Source organism: Opisthorchis viverrini, assembly GCF_000715545.1.
Source record: "Opisthorchis viverrini unplaced genomic scaffold opera_v5_368, whole genome shotgun sequence".
Taxonomy (NCBI): domain Eukaryota; kingdom Metazoa; phylum Platyhelminthes; class Trematoda; order Opisthorchiida; family Opisthorchiidae; genus Opisthorchis; species Opisthorchis viverrini.
Window position 1 is genome coordinate 173,266 of NW_008752029.1, and position 17,430 is coordinate 190,695.

Consider the following 17,430-nt stretch of genomic DNA (forward strand, 5'->3'; position numbering starts at 1 on the left):
CAAGAGTCAAGTTTATAATGCGGTGCGCTTAATATTATTCTACGGGTCAGAAACCTGTCCACTGCGTACCGAGGACTTAAAAGACCATCGATGTCTTCGGAGCATTGCTCGGGTCTTCTGGGAACACCGGATCACTAATTCTGAAGTTCGTCGAATAGTTCTGGAATAAATAACTCGCTCACGAAAGATGATCCGACCACTCTCTACAGGTTGCGCTGGCTTGGTCATGTGTCCCGTATGCTAGTACACCGACTTCCTCGAAGTTCCCTTGTTGCGCAACCATGTGAAGGGTGGAAACAAGCCAAGGGAAGTCAAACAATGACTTGACAGCGAAGTATGAAAGCCATTACCAGCAAATCTATTTGCGCTGGTCGTTGCCGTATCCCTTGATGGGGACTTCGAGAGGGAACAATCTATGATTAAAGGCACTGTTAGCCATGGTCCAGTCGTACTCTCAATAGCGCAGATGCACCCAAGCTATTGCTTCCAATGTATAGCTCTTCTCCCAGCCTCCCCAATTAGAGGTTCACTGATAACACTGTCTATGTATCGATTATATAAGCTCACACCTCCAATACGCAGCTGTGTACCTCACTCTCAAAGAAAATCGGTGAACGAAACGGTGTCAGTTATGACCACTGTACGGCAAGTACGCGGTCCATGCAGCTGATGATGATGTTGATTATGTTACGTGGCCAAAGGCTCAAGTATAGTGGAAAGATTCGAATGCACAGATGGGTAGGCTTAGCGCATCTGAGACTCATTCATGTGCCCGATATGGATTGGACTCGGTACCTTCGGACGACCGCGACCACAGGCTGTTTTTATGCGGTACCAAGTTCCGAAATAACGCAAGTCGTGTGGCCACATGGTGTCCTCCAACGACGTGCCAGCTACGAACCATACTTAATCACGTCGCTGTCAGTTACCGATGGTGCGGATCAATAACCAATCGCCATGAACACGTATCTGGATTCCTACCATGCGTTCGTCCGCATGAGGTGCAAACAAATCACTTAGCAATCTCGTTATGAACACGTACCTGGATTCCGACCATGCGTTCGTCAGCATGAGGTGCAAACAAATCACTTAGCAATGGAGAGACCGTTAGACCCGGAACTAGATGAATTAATCAGTCTTGTTCATTAGGCTCTTCCAACTGCTCCACCGTCTGATCTGAACTCGTGTTGGAACGAGTTGGCGAGATGGCCCAAGTGGTTAGAGCGCGAATTTACTAACCGGAAGGTCCGTGGTTCGAACCGGACCTCTGCCTCTCGACTTCCACTGTCTAGGCTTGGGCAACCTGGCAGTATCCCAGCCCTCGTGCCTCATTCGGGTGGCATGGCAGTCAGGCACCGAAAGGGTGCTACAGCTAAACGACTGAACGTTGGAACTAGATCGCCACATCTTCACAATGCTGGGAGTTTTGTCTGTGGCTGGGCGCTACCAGGCCCGCTGAAGCACTGGATGTCAGGCAGAATACCGGTGAAAGGAAGGTCTTCGCTGCGGAGTTTTTTTTTATTAGTGAACCACCAACTGAACCGTTACAGACTATTGGACAGGGAAGCAAAACTCATATGCATCTTGTTTACAAAAACTGAATATCCTCTTCCCCTCGAACGCGTCTTCCTGAACTTTCCTGGATATTCCTTGACTGTTGCTCAAATACAAACAATTGCGACTCAACAAACTCCGTAATACACCTCATTTTTCAAGAGACGCGAAGCGGACTTACGAGAAAACGTACTACTCGCATTCCTCCATCAGTAGCATCCACCGTTACACTGGTACTACTTGAACTTGAAGGAAATGTTCCCTCAGGCTCCGAACATACTTTGACCTAACAAATTATCAGAAATCAAGTGAGGGTGAGCTGGGGCGCAGGCTGTGAAGCTTGCTGGACAGAGAAGGCTAAGGGAGTGATGATGCTCGGGAAGCCCAGAATATCCTAATATTCGGCCGATCCGTGTGAGCGGTCTCCGCAATCCACTGGTTAACGAAGTGACCAAAGATCAAACTGGTGTTACCACCTTGATCAAAAAGGACTCCTCGATTCTTGACTGAGCACTATGAACAACAAGTCTGGTGGCCACCGGCTGCCACTTGGCTGAATCTTTCAACTAGAATAAAGCCTGGATGGTCCAACTGTGGTATCCTTTCGGTGCCTAACTACCATGTCACCCGAAGGAAACAGGGCCGATATGCTGTAAGGTTGCCCAAGCCTAGACAGGAAGGGTTGACACGGTCGATATGCTGTCAGGTTGCCCAAGCCTAGACAGGAAGGGTTGAGATCCGGAGGCAGATTCGGAGCCAGTATGTTCACGTCTTAACCACTGAGCCTCCCTGAATGGTGGACCTGGAATCCACACACGGCCTCAGAGCTGTATGATTGCATTTGTCCCCTCAAGATACCAATCTCCTGGTGATGACCCCCTGTATTGTTCAAAGATGGGGCTGAGTTTCTATGCTCGCGCTTGTGTGATCTATTTGCCCACATCTGGGAACAGCAGACTGCTGCAGACAACTGAGGAAGATCCGTAGTAGTGCGCACTTTCGAAAGCAACACCTGTAGTGAGTTTGGCACTCTCAGCGAGATTCCAGTCGTAAAGAGACTTGTTTTTACTTTGTCGCTTTGCGTTGGCTCCTGAAGCATTAACTCGAGAGCAGCAATTGGAAAACTGACCTAGTAGGGGTTGCATTCACCAAAGCTTCACACTCTCTCAGGTGCTAGAACAACGCCACACGTATGAATGACCGACAGTTTTAGTATTTGTGGGTTTCCAAGGCGCTTTTTGTTTTCTTTAAGACACTTGTTGCGTAAGGAACGCCTCAAAAGTTTGTGAACATAATAAGTTCTTATTATTCTAAGTCTTCCAGACGTCTGGGAGTATGCATCGAGTACTTCAAAGGCTTTCATGAAGAAAGTGGTGTCCGAAATGAATACGTCTTCTCTCCATTCCCATTCATGGGTTTCAAGTGAGTGTTTATGGGGTGGCCACGAGAGTTACTGTTCGAAGTATTTGACTGAGCGCTCGAAACTTCCTTTTTTATTCAAGATAGTCGTACAACTCGGACGCTTGATGGTTTCGCTCACATGTGGTTTCCCGGCACCACTCGCACGGACGTTCCAGGCACTGGGCCTTTTTCATCTTCGAATCCACTAGCCGGTGCGGATGATCACTTTCAATTGCCGTCTGATAATTAGTCGGGTGGAATTAAGGGAAGAGGCAGTTGAGATTGTAGATTGCTCTACCCATTTTTGGGTTTGCGTACGTTCCGATTGTAGTGTAACAGGTGAATTAACTGCATGATTCTCTGAGGGGCGGGTCGAGTTGAGAAATTTTGGGACACTAATGGTGGCAAAGAGACATCTTTGAATTTCAAGAGGTGAAAAATCAGGTCATAAACAGATATACAGTGTGTTGGTTATAAAATGTATGCGGCGACAACATCCTGGAAATTCTCGAGCAGCGAAACTGAGACGTACTCAGGTCTTTGGTAAAAGTTGTCTCAGAACCGCATCTTGTATGGGCTGGTGCGTGTGAATCTTCGACGATGTAAATAAAGAGCTAGTGTTCGGCAGTGCAACAGGCTCTTCGATCGAATAATTTGTGCGACAGCAATATGCTGCGATAGCTTGGTCGTGTATTGCACATGCCAAATAATCACCTGCCGGAAAGAGTGCTGCTTCGTGTACCCAATTTAGAGTAGCGCAAGCAGGGTTGTGAGCTCTTGATCAGGCAGACAGATGTGGAAGCGATTACAAAGGTCTGGGTATGGTCGGTGCGACTCGCCTTCCAGGCGCATCATCCCTTCCTTCATGTTTGGAGGCGCTTTAGGTAATGACTGTGTAATGACAATATTTGCCCCAGCTTAGCTCTCCCAAGCTAGCATTTCAGTCAAAGCAACATATGAAGGTGCACAACGTGTATTAATGCCAAAAATCAGGTCATAAACAGATATACAGTGTGTTGGTTATAAAATGTATGCGGCGACAACATCCTGGAAATTCTAACGCCTTCTGGACACGCCACTGGCAACCCTTACTCGGCAGATATTAGCTCAGATTGCCTGTTGGGTTCAGACTTTCAATCAATCGGAGCCGCCTTGATACTTTACTTACAGGTGGCCCGATCTTTTAAGCAGTCGCTTGCGGCATAAGCTTCCTGGTCGTAGCGGCGCTTAGCTTTGAAAGATAAATCGGTATCGGTGCGGAATTCCACCTAGCAGACTGCTACTCGATGCTGATAGTCTGCATGTCAATTCCCATCTAAATTGCGTGAACGGGTATCAGGAAGTGTATTCACCTTGGAATGATTTTGTTAGGCTATTACCAAGTCCTTTCCCCATCCACCTTTACTCTTTTCCTCAAATCATACTGCTTGTGTTATGTACGGAGTGTCGATTGACTTGGTTACGGGTGTTCACAATATACGGTTTGGTTTTCTGGGAAATATCACCGGGACCACCACAACGTGAGTATTTAAAAGCAAAAGGCTATCAGGTCTCTGTCTCCTGGATGGCTCATCCAGCTATCTAGTGAAGTCTACCCAGCGATGGTCAGCCCGCGACTGGAGAACGAAGCATGAAAACCCTTACCAGTAAACTCGTTTGCGTTGGTAATTGTCGTCTCCGCCTAATGGAAACCTCTTGATATAACAAACCATTGGTTAGTCACCCTAATAAATATGGCCATATCGCGCAACCATTGACGATCGTGGATCAGATTGGTCGCCTTTACTCCGCAGGCGTTCATTTCCTGCATTGTGAGGCAAGAGAGCCGGTTAACGTCAGTGAACTGATTTCACCATCCCCTCTAACGCGTGGTTCTTATTCCTTTACTCTTCTCATCCTCGGTTGACGAAATTTCATTTTTGTACACGGCTTATAGTTAAAAAACCTAAGTGAGGTGTATACATGTTTCAGAATCATTCAACTAACTGTCCTGTATACATGTTATAGCCAATATTCCTTGCAAAACTCACTAAACACACGACAAAAATTTAATTGAGCTGTCAAGCCAGGACGTGACAGGAATCCCACCAATGGGGAGATTTACGTGTCATATCCTGTGGGGTTTTCGAACACGCGCAGCGAGAATCGCGTGAACCCCACGAATTAAGGTACCAAGACCCTATAGTAGATGGAGTTGTTTTTATCTGCTTTCTTTTCTGGTGCACAAGCGACGCGTAGAGCCCCTTTCTTTCAAGGATCAAGCTTATATTCCGAAGCATCCGTGTGAGATTCCTAATGGAAACCTCCAGTGCCTTTCTCCAGGGAAGAACGCGGAAATCGCTGCAACACAAGACTCATGCTCGGTGCCGTTGTAAAGCTGTCTAGTGGTGAGTCGCCCTGTGTAGACTGAGCGGTCCCTCTACATTACTGCGTTCGACAGAATTCTGCGCCAAAACCGTCTAAGCGGTTACACTTAGGCGCTGCTCCGACTGGTAGACCTAACATGTTTGGTCAGAAGATCGAACCGCTTGCCGGTCCAGTATGAAAGTGGTGGATCTCCGATTTCCTGTTTGGGGACAGTTCAGGATTTGTAAACCTTTTAGATAATTTACGCTAAACACCACACAAATAATGCTACGGAATTAATCATGACGAAAACCCATACCAAAGTCGTTTTGTCGTTTCTTGTTAATTCCGCAGGAAAGATTACCTCTGTTCTTGTCCGGTGCTCACCCTTTCAGCATCGTGACGAACATATCACATCTACAAACTTCATTGTCATTCGCGTATTGTGTTAGTCCGTGATTATCCGCCGGCTTGTAACACTGAATAACGTACACTTATGGAAGTACCGTCTTCTACCGGAAGTCGCTGTAGAGGTATTCTAACTTGCCACAACTTCTTTATTGCTGAGTCTTGTTCACATGAATAACTAACAAAAAGACTTTTTAATCAGGTGGAAGTTTTGAGACGAGGATTGCGATTCATACCACAGCGGCTGATAGCCGAGACGGTGGAGATTACTATGCATCACAGCGTGAATAAAATTGTGGGTGTGGAACTGGCGAGCATATGAAAAGCGGTCTTAGATACACCGAGTTAACACGTGACTATGTGGTTGTCAATGCATGTAGGATCATTAGCAAAAACAGGGCGGTTGGGGTGAAAATCTCAACCCGACCAGAGCTCACAGAATCTCACAACTATCGTAGCACTAGCTCATCCACTCAGACGGACGGAAAATGCAAACGACGTGAACTGAACCAGGAGAGCCAGAATTTAGGCTGGATCCGATTCCATGTGGGTTTCCCCATCGGTCTAACACTTGGTCACCCACTCTAACACATAAAATCTCTCGGTTGATATCTAACAGAGATTTAGCCAAACTTAGTTGATTAGTTCTCCTTCCGCTTTAAATCTCGACCAACCTTGTAACCTGGTCACTTGGCCTGACGAAGCTTTTGTGTCAAAAGTGAAACGTTGCCCAACAATAAATCTGCCGATTGTTACCAAACTTTTCCGAAAAAGACTTGTCTAGTTCAGATAGTTGTCTTTTCGTGATTTTTATTTGGTGAAATCTCTACCAAACCGACGTGGTACTTTCTAATGACCCATCGTAATCATTTGGTGAATTTCCCCCTTTCGTCATATTTCACAGATTTCTGTCGCGTTTGCCGGTGTGAAAGCACGCCTTTGCGACCGTTGTTCTACCCATGTATGTGCACTGGCAGTATCAAATATATCCATCAAGATTGGTAAGTGCTATTGAAAAAAATAATTGACCCCAGGCTATCAGTTCATATTTTGGTTGGAGCTCGTTTCGCTTATTTACGTAGGCTATGACTTTCCTCTTTGTCAGTGTTTGTCTCTTTGAACTTGTCCGTCGTCCAGTTAGATGTGTAGTCACAGAGGATGCGTCACAACGCTGGAAGGTGGTCCTCGGAATGGCTTTTGTATGACTGCATTCTCAGTGGTTAGGGCGCGAACTTATGGACCACAAAGCCCAACCCAACATCTCGGCTACTCCTGTCTAGGCTGGGACAACCTGATAGTGCCTCAGCCCTCGTACTTCCTTTGGACAGCCTGGTAGCTAGATGCCGAAAGTGTTAGAGCTGAATGTTTATTTTTTCGTTTACTTGCGTACTTTCCCGATCTAGTTCATCCATCAGAAGGGTGGTTTAAACTCCTGTATACATTTCAACCTTTTACATGCTCATTTGATGTCATCAAGTGAAATACTTTATCGTTAATTATGATATTAGAGTTTTTTCGACTTTAAAACAGCTACCTAGAGTGCGCCTTGTTAGTCCTTACCAGCTTCAAGGAACGTTTCAGAGTACAAACAGCAAGATCATTCAATTTTTCCGGTAAGGCGATTAACTCACGAAAATACAGTGTCAAAAACGTTACTATCACCGGATTATTCGCTATAACGGTTGGTTCTAGGTGGGGAATGGATGAGACTTAAAACGGTTCATTTTGAGAAATGTTATACAGAGCGGGACAAATGAACCCCCGTCGCACTGAGCATACTGTGCGTCTAAGATTTCCTCATCTGATCACCCCTCAGCAACGTAGGGGCTACCATTGGTTAAATACAGCAAGCTTCTCTTCACCTTCAGTCTTTCGGCATCCGTAGACTGAAGCTGAGGGCGAATATATATGCGCATCCGTATTGATTGATTGGTCTTATTTATTGTCCACTGTCTCGACTGTAGGGTCGTTGTTCTAGCGGTCCCGCTGCATACGTTTCTTGCAGTGCTTACCTCACGTGATCTAGAGCCGAGTAGAGCGAGAATGTCTGAAAGTTGTCGCAATCTCTTGATAGCTGGTAGCAAGACTGGGGTGCTCGAGTTTGTACTCATTTGTCATTTTGGTTGTTACTTTTACCGACATCGGGAGAAACTGCTGTAAGCAAGGATCAGGTAGTGTTTGATAGACGGTTCTTCGTCGTGCTGCCTTTTTAAAGGTAATGGTAATGATTATCATAACTAAGTCAAATCAAATCAATCGAACATGAATTTTTAGCGCACACTTTCTCACAAATATATGCTAAAATATTTCGGTATATATTAAGAGCTTTGGCTTGAAATACCCATCAATGAACTCTGCACAAATAAGAGACACGATGCTATTACGCAGGGTATTGGGATTGACAGTAGAAACCCAAACACACTAGGGAACTCATGGTTACGGTAAGTGGGTAAAAGTTTATATTTGGAGCGAGTGCTTAAGGTCCAGCCGCAAATGATAACTTCCTGAAGATATCCGTGGTAAGTGATGTATAAGGATTATTCTAGACTGTTCATGCCAATATTTTCACATCAGCAGGGCGCCTTTTGTGATTCAGCAGTTGAGGTGCAGCTGCCAACGGGAAAGAAGTTCATTTCCGTCACTAGCGACTCCATTCTATGCTTTAAGAAAGACATAGTCTCTCTCCTTGAACCTCCCGCGGATCGTGTTCCAGATACGTGCAGAAACGATACCACATCTGAATTATTTTATCTAGTTGGTCGGCTTGCACTATCATAATTACTTGTGCTTCGCCCCATACGTGTATTTCATTCCCCTTTCCCATAGTTTTTTTTGCATGCCATTATCATCCATTTGGAGGATGCGGAAGCTTTTCACCCTTATACTACCGACCAAGTCCACATTCTCCAGGATACAAATTAGTCTAAACTAGTTTGGTGGTCTTTGGACTATCCCCACTGCGTTTATGATCGTCGAGTGCTAGTCAGCAGCCCGTTTAAAGCAAAACCGGGGACGGAGTCTTGAATGGCGCTAATCAACCCTCTAGGGAGTTAAATTAGTCTGCTATGAAGTGACACATTTTTTGGAGGAAGCTGCAGAAACCAAACGTTATTTACCTCTTGCATATCAGAAGGATTCCCAGACAATCAAAGAAAAGTGCATCATTTACGAAAATTTCAGCTTCTTCTAGTATCACTCCATAGGTCGTGCGTAATGATGTAGGATGTTTTGCTGAAATTTTGCCAAGCAGGCGGGGCAAGATATTTTCTCTTGAATATTGCTCTTCTCTGCCGTAACTACCATATATCACCTCCCTGTAGCACTACTAGTAAAACTCTTAGAAGGGACCCCATTAAATATTGAAACCCTATAAGTAACCGATGGGGACGTCACTCTTCCTACTCCATGGAAGGACCGCGATGGCCCAAGTGGTTAGAGCGCGAATTTACTGACGAGAAGTTCCGTGGTTCAAACCCGAACCCTGCCTCTCGACTTCCCCTATCTAGCTTGGGCAGCCAGCCCTCGTGCTTCCCTCGGTATGGCAACTAGGCATCGAAAGGGTGCTACACTGAAACGATTTCTTTTCTCCGGGACTTCTCTTGTAAGGTTTTGTTCGCCAGACGAGTCGATGAGCTGGCACGATGCAGCTGGTTTACAGGTGTTTACAGGTTTTTAACCAAAGATCGATACTTGCTGGAGTCTCAATTATCTGCGTATTCCCTTCACATGAGCCTTATCGTACACGGTTGTTTGAGAATTGTATGAGTACAACTGTTCTCCACTTCAACGAAATGCACATGATCCGGTAGACGCTTCGACGTCAGCTAGGGCATGCGCACGTTTGAAACTACTATTGGCATTGTGTTTCTTCATTGATCGCGAGCACTCCTCACCTGAATTCGGAGCGTCGTTCGGGTGTTGGTTTGGATAAATCTGACTAGTTCGGTTTGGAAACCTGAATATCCTTTTCTGTCTTTGAATGAAAATGTAGATTTTGGGGGTCTGTCTCTTTTGTGTTGCTTCATATTGATGGTGATGATGATGGTCAAATTTGTAGGCGGATGATACTGATTTCGCTCAATACGCAGGATAAGTTCGTCAACCAACCATTGGTTTTGTCCGCATATTTATGAAAACTTCAATCTTTCTCTCTTCATCGCCACCGTCTATCTAGTCTCGTCCGATGGCTACAATACAGCAAACGCCACACCTGTGAGTTATGCAACCATCGGTTCAAGTTCGCTCCGATCTACGCCTCCGGAACACCACGTTTTGTGCCGCCGCGTGTGCTTTTGGTCGGTCTCATAAACAGTGTACGTCGGTCGGTCATTGGATGGTTACACTTACTGCTGGTCTGCGTTGCCTGGCTAGTCGTTGTCCCGCTGACGGCCTGCCGGATCTATCGATGTCTTTTCACCGGCAGTGTTTCTTCTCTGCTTGCCCTCCCCCTTAATATGTTGTCCACACAGCATTTGCTTTGGGATTGTCTACAGGTGAGTAGGGTTTTTTTGTTTGTGTAGGCCTGGAAATGTTGATATTCTCTACTTGCACACGACTTTTCCTTTGAATGACAGTCGATCATCCGAATATAAGGATTTGATTAACTTTTCCAATCATATCTGGTAACCGAACGTTTGCAGCTGAGTTGTCCAGCTTCCCAAAGAAACAGTTTTTGGGTGTATTTTTACATTTCATGGGCTTCGTCTTATTATCCCTTCGGCCCGATAATGAAATGTTACCCGTTTGTGTTTGTTCAGTGTTCCGCCACTGTCGAGCTGCGTGGGCGTCTGACTTATTTACTATGGGAGAGCTTCTCGCGACTGTAGACAGTCCACCACCGAAACTCATCCCTTAGGTGTATCCAATGGAAACTTTATCAGTTCTCCCACTTCATGAGCGAAAGTGTGTACATTTACTAAGGAAATTAGTAAAGTAAACCTTGTGTTCAGCGCTCTGCCCTCTATTTTTTGAGTTTGAGTGAATTTGCTTTGAGTTGATCTCAACTAAGTCACATCGGATCGATTCAAATCCAACAGAGTTCAGCAATGTAGTGTTTCGTGAAGTATGGTTGCCCTAATCTACGGAGACTACCTTTAAAGGTCGACCAAAGTTAGTTACAGCCATTGTTTGGTTCTTCCGAAAAGCGGTTTTTTACCAGTCAGGGACAACTTCATCATGGGAATTAGGTACGAATCATTTCAGAGTGCATCGTTTATTTGGCCGCTCACAATACACAATGCTTGTATACCGTTGCTCTCGGAATCCCCGCGTCAGTATGTAACCCGAGGGTAAAGTGAGATATCAGTAGTTACTCCACAAATTCATCGTAATTTGCAACACACCTTGTTTCCAGCTGTGAATTTACCACGTACCTTCTTCTCGTCATTTACTGCCTGTGTTTCTACGACTGACATTTGAATTGGGTACAATTGAGCCTGAAATGATTCAGTGGTTAGGGTAGGAACCTACTGACTTGAAGGCCCATGATTCGAACCAACCTCTGACCTCTTGATTGTTCCTGTCTAGGCCTGGGCAACCTGGTAGTATCTCAGTCCTCGGATTTCCTTCGGATGGCCTAGAAACTAAGCACCGAAAAGGTGTTACAGCTGAACGTTTTTTTTTCATTTTGAGCACACGTTAGGTCACTCAGGTACCTACCTCAGTTACAGATGCCCCTGGAGTGCGTATAGTATGTTAGCTGATCTGCGACTACTTCCGGGACAGTCATAACCATCACTTGAGAAGCATTTTAACACTCATCGTGAAAGGTCTTGGGTGGTTTTACCAGCATATTTCTCATCGCAACTGTAGGTCGACTAGTAGGTAACATGGTAGATTGGCCGGAACTCCTTTTTCAACTTGATTGAAGCGTGATCCCTCCATTGTTTTAGACAAACAAGAGTTGTATTAATGGATAGGTTGGAATTAGGGCCGATTTAAAAAAATATCTCCCCTTGTTTACGGCGTGGATTCCTTTAAACGAGAAAGTTTGACGTGGTCCGGGGATAGTGATGGATTCTCTGGTATACGCCTTATGTTTTGTGGTCGTAGCAAACGTACAGTACAGACAATTCAGTTTACTAAACCATTGTTCACACACTATTTACTTGGTGCCTCTCCATGTTTCCTCTCTAAAAGAACCTTTTGTAGCGCTGTGACTTCCAACGTGGAAAGCTGTCCGTTTTGTGCACTTCTCAAACTCGAGGTGCGAGTGTATATAGGTTATATACTGTTATGAGCGCCACTCTGTTTTCAACGCGGTTCAGTTTTTCACCCTGCAATAGAACATTGAGTTGAATGAGGCACTCCGGCTTGTACATCAGAATGAAATAGAACCGAAAGTGTTGCCTCATTTAGTTAATATATTGCTTCACTTGATGTGGAGTGTGTTGGCTGTGGTAAGCATATGAAAAATTTGACTACTATCCCATCCCATCGAAGATTCACACGAAGCACTTGCATATTGAAGAAGACAGTTCTAATGCAGGGTCGTTCGTTTCCTGGTGAAACATATCTGATAGTCTATATAAGCATTAATATACCCAATCCCGACGCCCACATTCCAAAAAAAACGAAAGTCCGTACGATTCTTTTGAATGTAGTCATGGTATCTCGGTATTTCTTTGTGCTGCGGCCACTTGCTTGTCTCTATCCACCACATGTTTGGGCGGGCGAACATAGCCAACTGATTGGTGGTTGCTAAATTTTCCCACTGAGTCTTGTGTAAAACTGAAACAGTGAAACTTGAAGACAGGGAATGTCTGGTTTCTAAATTCCATGAATCTGACCGCTGAGTTTGGAAGTGAGATAAATAAAGTATCCAGTTGTGACACCCATTAGTGTAACTCGTGTTTTTACTGTAGGTGCTCTTTAATGTCACCTTCCTTTTGTATGGCAGGTAGATTGAATGTCTTATCTGTGAACATGCTCCATCTCTCAACTCAGTAGTTCGGGATGCTTTTTAACAGCAATGAAATATGCGGCTATACACCTGATATCTGAGTGTCGTTTTTGGATCTCGTTCTAGGGTCTCGCCATCGTTATTTTGGCTCTGGCAGCCTTTCTTGGATATATTTCGTTACGTGAACAACTGCTACAAGGTGGCGCTCCAGCATGGCTTGAACAAACGTTAGCTGGTGAAAACGGTGGTAAGAATTAAATTTTGACTATATTTTCACTTCATTCTTGCCGTTTTGCTGGTCGTGGTTGCCGGAACATTTTTTGGCTCTTCAATCATTAAGTAGGAAGGGTAATTTCGCAAGGCGAGTGAAACTTCCATCTGAGAAGTCGTCACTCGTAGAGCCAATCAATGTGACCACATGATGTGACGCTGTGTCCTGTCTTAGTGAGAACTAGATGTGACCACATGATGTGAAAGATGGATGACGCTGTGTCCTGTCTTAGTGAGAACTAATCACACTGCCCTTCGGCCTCTCGCGGCTGAACGGCCGGAAAGTAGCGCTTTCGAAACTCAGTGGTGGAGGTTCGTGAGATGACTGTTCCCAACGGGACTGAAAAAGCTGAACAATGCTCCTCAACTTCTCAGCATACATTGGCCTCACTGACAGAGCGAAATCCCACTTGAAAATTACCATATCTCATACTGCCAGCAATCTATACCGTTTTGGAAAACCGGTCAGCGTGAGCAGAAGTTGGACATTCGATACCCGAGACATCGTTCTTAACTGGTAGGGACAGTAATACTAAGGTTTGCTAGCTGGTCGTTTAGTGAAAACTTCTCATCCTCGGTCAATTCCCATGAGTTGTACATCTTAAGGCTAATATATATGGCATATCTGTGCAGCAGTTTCTTCGCATAGTTCCCCTTGTGTGCTTTGTGCTGAGTAGGAGCGTGCCAAAACGGTTAACTATTAGAGCATTATCAACCGAATACAGTTTTGTTCACAGCTGGCCGTCTCACCAAGCGGGGGGTTCAGTGTAGGGCAATGAGGGACATCGCCACGGTCGATGTTATTACTGCTTCATATCTATCGCACCCTATGACCTGTGCACGAATCCCTCGTGATGCTCGCAAAGACCGATGCTTTCAGTACTTGAACGGTCGAAATCATATTTATGTAACCATTGTGTAAAGATCGGGCTAACTCGAACCACTTAATACAGGGTTTATATCGTAAGCAGCATTGTACCAGAGTTTTTATCGACATACATGTTCTTCTGTACTTGCTTTGACCATGGGCCTCCGCGTACTTCGCTTTCCGTATTCACTGTTATGAACTGCCAACTGCTACAAACATATTTAGTGTCGTCCAGCTTTGATATCCTTTCCGTACATAAATGGCATGCTTGGTTGAGGGCAATCCTCATATCAGGGCTTGCAGAAAACTATGAACCTTTCCAGCCAAGTGCTATGCGCTACTGGGACACATGGAATCTTATGAATATGCGCGTGACATGTGAAGACAGTTGGAAATGCTACAGCAGGAGAACACGGTATAGTGTGAACATTCAGGACGACGGGCGAGATGGCCCAAGTGGTTAGAGCGCGAAGTTACTGACCAGGAGGACCGTGGTCCGAACCCGACCTCTGCCTCTCGACTTCCCCTGTCTGGGCTTGGGCAACCTGGCAGTATCCCAGCCCTCGTGCAACCTTCGGGTGGCATGACAGCTAGACACCGAAAGAGTGCTACAGCTGAACGATCACCTTCGGGTGCATGACAGTTAGACACCGAAAGAGTGCTACAGCTGAACGATCCAGGATGATATTTATTCACTTCCTGTCGGAAAGTGCGGCCAGCGTAAAGCATGGTAAAATAGGAAAAAATGGCCGGTTTGGTGGCCATTTTGGTGGGTTATACCTAACGTGACGTCGACCAATAACGCTGTGACACTCTCGAGTTCAGTCTCAGGTCTCAAATGAGCATAACTCGATCTGTGAGAACTGACCAGTTGAGCTTCAAGCAACTTGAATGTACGTTGCCTACCACATCTCATATCCTCTAGGAAAAATGAGACAAGTTCAGCTGATTTTACTCCAGTCAATTCTTGTGTGACAGAGGAGGTGACCGTTTGACAAGTTGGAATGAAATTCAAACCGCGTTGTTAGGCTATCGTACACTCTGCCAAGTCTCCCTCCGCTCGGATCTGAAGACTCTGGTCAGAGATACCGTGGATAAAAGTGACTGTGGTAGTACTGTCTTCGCTTGTGTTATCATTCTCTTTTGTACCACATCTTAAATTTCATCTAACATCTTCAAACAAAATATCAACTTTGCTACACGGATAAGGAGGATCAGGAAATTCAGAGCACTTGTGATGTGGAAAAGCTTTTAAAGCGTCTACCCGGAGAGCTTTGGGGATCTAGAACGCGTTTAAATTCTTGAACTTTCTTATTCGGCGTATAGATTTGCTGGGTGCAAACAAAGGATCGTTTGAACGGTAACGGGCAAAAGTTCTGGAAAAGGAAGCAGGTTGTCTGCTTCATGCTGACTTGTGAATTTTTTCCCAAAAACAATGACGTAGAAAGGCTGCATCTCCACCAACGAACCGCGTCACTTTGCTTCTAACGACGCACTGACGGTGCCAACTCGACTGGCGGTAAAACCGCTGCTCAGCGAACAAACCACTGACCAACTATACAACCTGAACTGTCAATATTCTCTTCAAGGACAGACCCGTATTTTACCCCGATGACGCTGTTTACTAGCACACTGGTTTCGGTCATTAAGGCGTGACCGGAAGTGTCTTCGTTTAAACCCACCCTCTGCATCTCGAATGCTCCCATATAGGCTTGGATGCTCCTATCAACCTGACAGTATCTCAGCCCTCATGCTTCCCTCGGGCGGCACAGCCGCTAGGCTTCGGAAGGGTGTTACAGGTAAACTGGTATAACAACTAGTACAATCTTTGGTGCATGATTGTCATGAACTGACCGCTTGTGGGTCGCCTACGCTTGACACTTGGCCGTACATGAACTGACCGATTGTGGGTCGCCTACGCTTGACACATGGCCGGACAAAATTCATCAAGATATACATGACCCGTGAACCAGTACACTTTTCAGTATGGAAAATGTTCGTTCTGCCCGCCCTCGTCCCGACTGTGGTTTTGGTTCTTGGTACTGTTTTCAACCGTCGTAGTTCTGTTGGGTTATTTAGCAGTGACGTTTCACGGAGATACCACCAATGAAAGGTTTGGTTTTCTCCATACGGTGGCTCGAAGCAAACACAACTTATGAATCTACTTGCGTTCGAATTTCGCTGGTTCGTTTTAATGTCATCTAAACATTGTGTGACGTAATTTTGTTTCTTATCTGTTAGATGGCGCTAGAGGTTCACAATATCCACGGTTCTATTGTCTTTCTTTTCAAAGCAGCCGCCGAAGGGAACGAGAGGCGTCAGTTCTTTCCGGACTTACTGAACTTGTTCGGTGCAGCGAACGGTGTAGGTTTCGCGGTTGATGAACTGCCTGATGAGCCAGTGGAGCCAGCCAATGCGCCAGACATCAGTGAGAACCAAACCAACAACACGTCATCAGACGATTCTCCTCGACCGAGTTCATCTACTTCCTTGGCGACAGAGACCTCACAGGATACCAGACCAACAGAAATGTCTAATCCGAACCAAACTGCTCCTGCATTGCCCATGCAGCCCCAGAGTTCGGGTTGGACAGCCACTGGCTTCAGTGAGGATGAGGGTGATGCAGAAGCGGATGAAGATGTTAACGATGAGGCAGAAGGCGATGCGGCTGCAGATGGTGCGGCGGATGAAGCCGCTCTTGGAGAAGCAATGAACTGGGACCGTTTGTTGGGATTGGATGGATCTCTGGCTTTTCTCGAGCACGTACTCTGGTTGATCGCCTTGAACACACTGTTTGTGGTGATTTTCGGTGAGTTGACTTGGTTTGGGTTTTGTGCCTGTGTCTGCGTACGAAGAGAACGGAAACCACTAGGGGCTAGCTAGGATTTCTGGCTAGCTTTGCATTATTTTCCTTAACTTGTTCATCATAGAGGACTGCTTGTCCACTAATGAACTGTTTCATCTAGCTCAATTTTTTTACTACGAATCATGCGCATTACAAGCAATTTGTATAGATTCACATTTCAGCGGAGATAAGCGCCGTGTTAGAGTGACCAGCAGTCTGAGTGAGACATTGAAATCGCTGGGCTGCTTTGTGCGGTCACGTCCTTACTTTGCTTCCCGTCGAATGCGTGTTTGTTTCCCATTTCATTTCCCAATACATGTTCGCGTAGTTTTTACAGGTATTTTTGATACCTTGTGTTTGTACGCCTTGAAGTCCATCTGTTGTGGGTTTCGAGCCTACCGCACATTCATCCATTGGCATTAACCCATTTAACTACCTCCACTTAGCCAGATTTACAAGGAAAAATTCACCGAGCGCATTGTATATTCTATTTTATTCGCTAATATACGGCTTTCAAGACGGGATAGGGTATCATGGGGACGTTTTGCGAAATCGGATGGAGTTATATGATCATGTTTTTTTCTAGTCTTTTCAGGCTGTTCTTATATCAACCGGCCATATCGTGATTTGGTTAACCAAGACCGGTACCTTATCATTTTGCTTTTTTTCAGCTTTTTGCCCTTATCATGTGGGTCAGTTCACTGTGCTCGGATTCAAGCTGGACAATCTGGTATGTCTGTTTTGTACAACTGGGATATTTTTTATTCTTTCATGTTCCATTCTTGTCATTTAGTAGGTTGGCAACGGCCGGTTTTTGTCTCATTGTACTGTGACTGA

The 17,430-nt window shown here is 45.4% G+C and overlaps 1 protein-coding gene across 1 annotated transcript in view; it reads left to right on the forward strand.

Annotated features, from left to right (window-relative positions):
- Positions 1 to 6,027: 6,027 nt before the first annotated feature.
- T265_10467 (hypothetical protein) overlaps positions 6,028 to 17,430 on the forward strand; it is a gene marked incomplete at both ends in the record, with an annotated part of 33,133 nt that continues 21,730 nt past the window's right edge. The window contains 6 exons of the mRNA XM_009176846.1: positions 6,028 to 6,208; positions 6,614 to 6,710; positions 9,884 to 10,202; positions 12,737 to 12,857; positions 16,045 to 16,557; positions 17,265 to 17,323. Of these exons, the coding sequence (XP_009175110.1) occupies positions 6,028 to 6,208; positions 6,614 to 6,710; positions 9,884 to 10,202; positions 12,737 to 12,857; positions 16,045 to 16,557; positions 17,265 to 17,323 (1,290 nt within the window). The remainder of the gene's footprint in view (positions 6,209 to 6,613; positions 6,711 to 9,883; positions 10,203 to 12,736; positions 12,858 to 16,044; positions 16,558 to 17,264; positions 17,324 to 17,430) is intronic.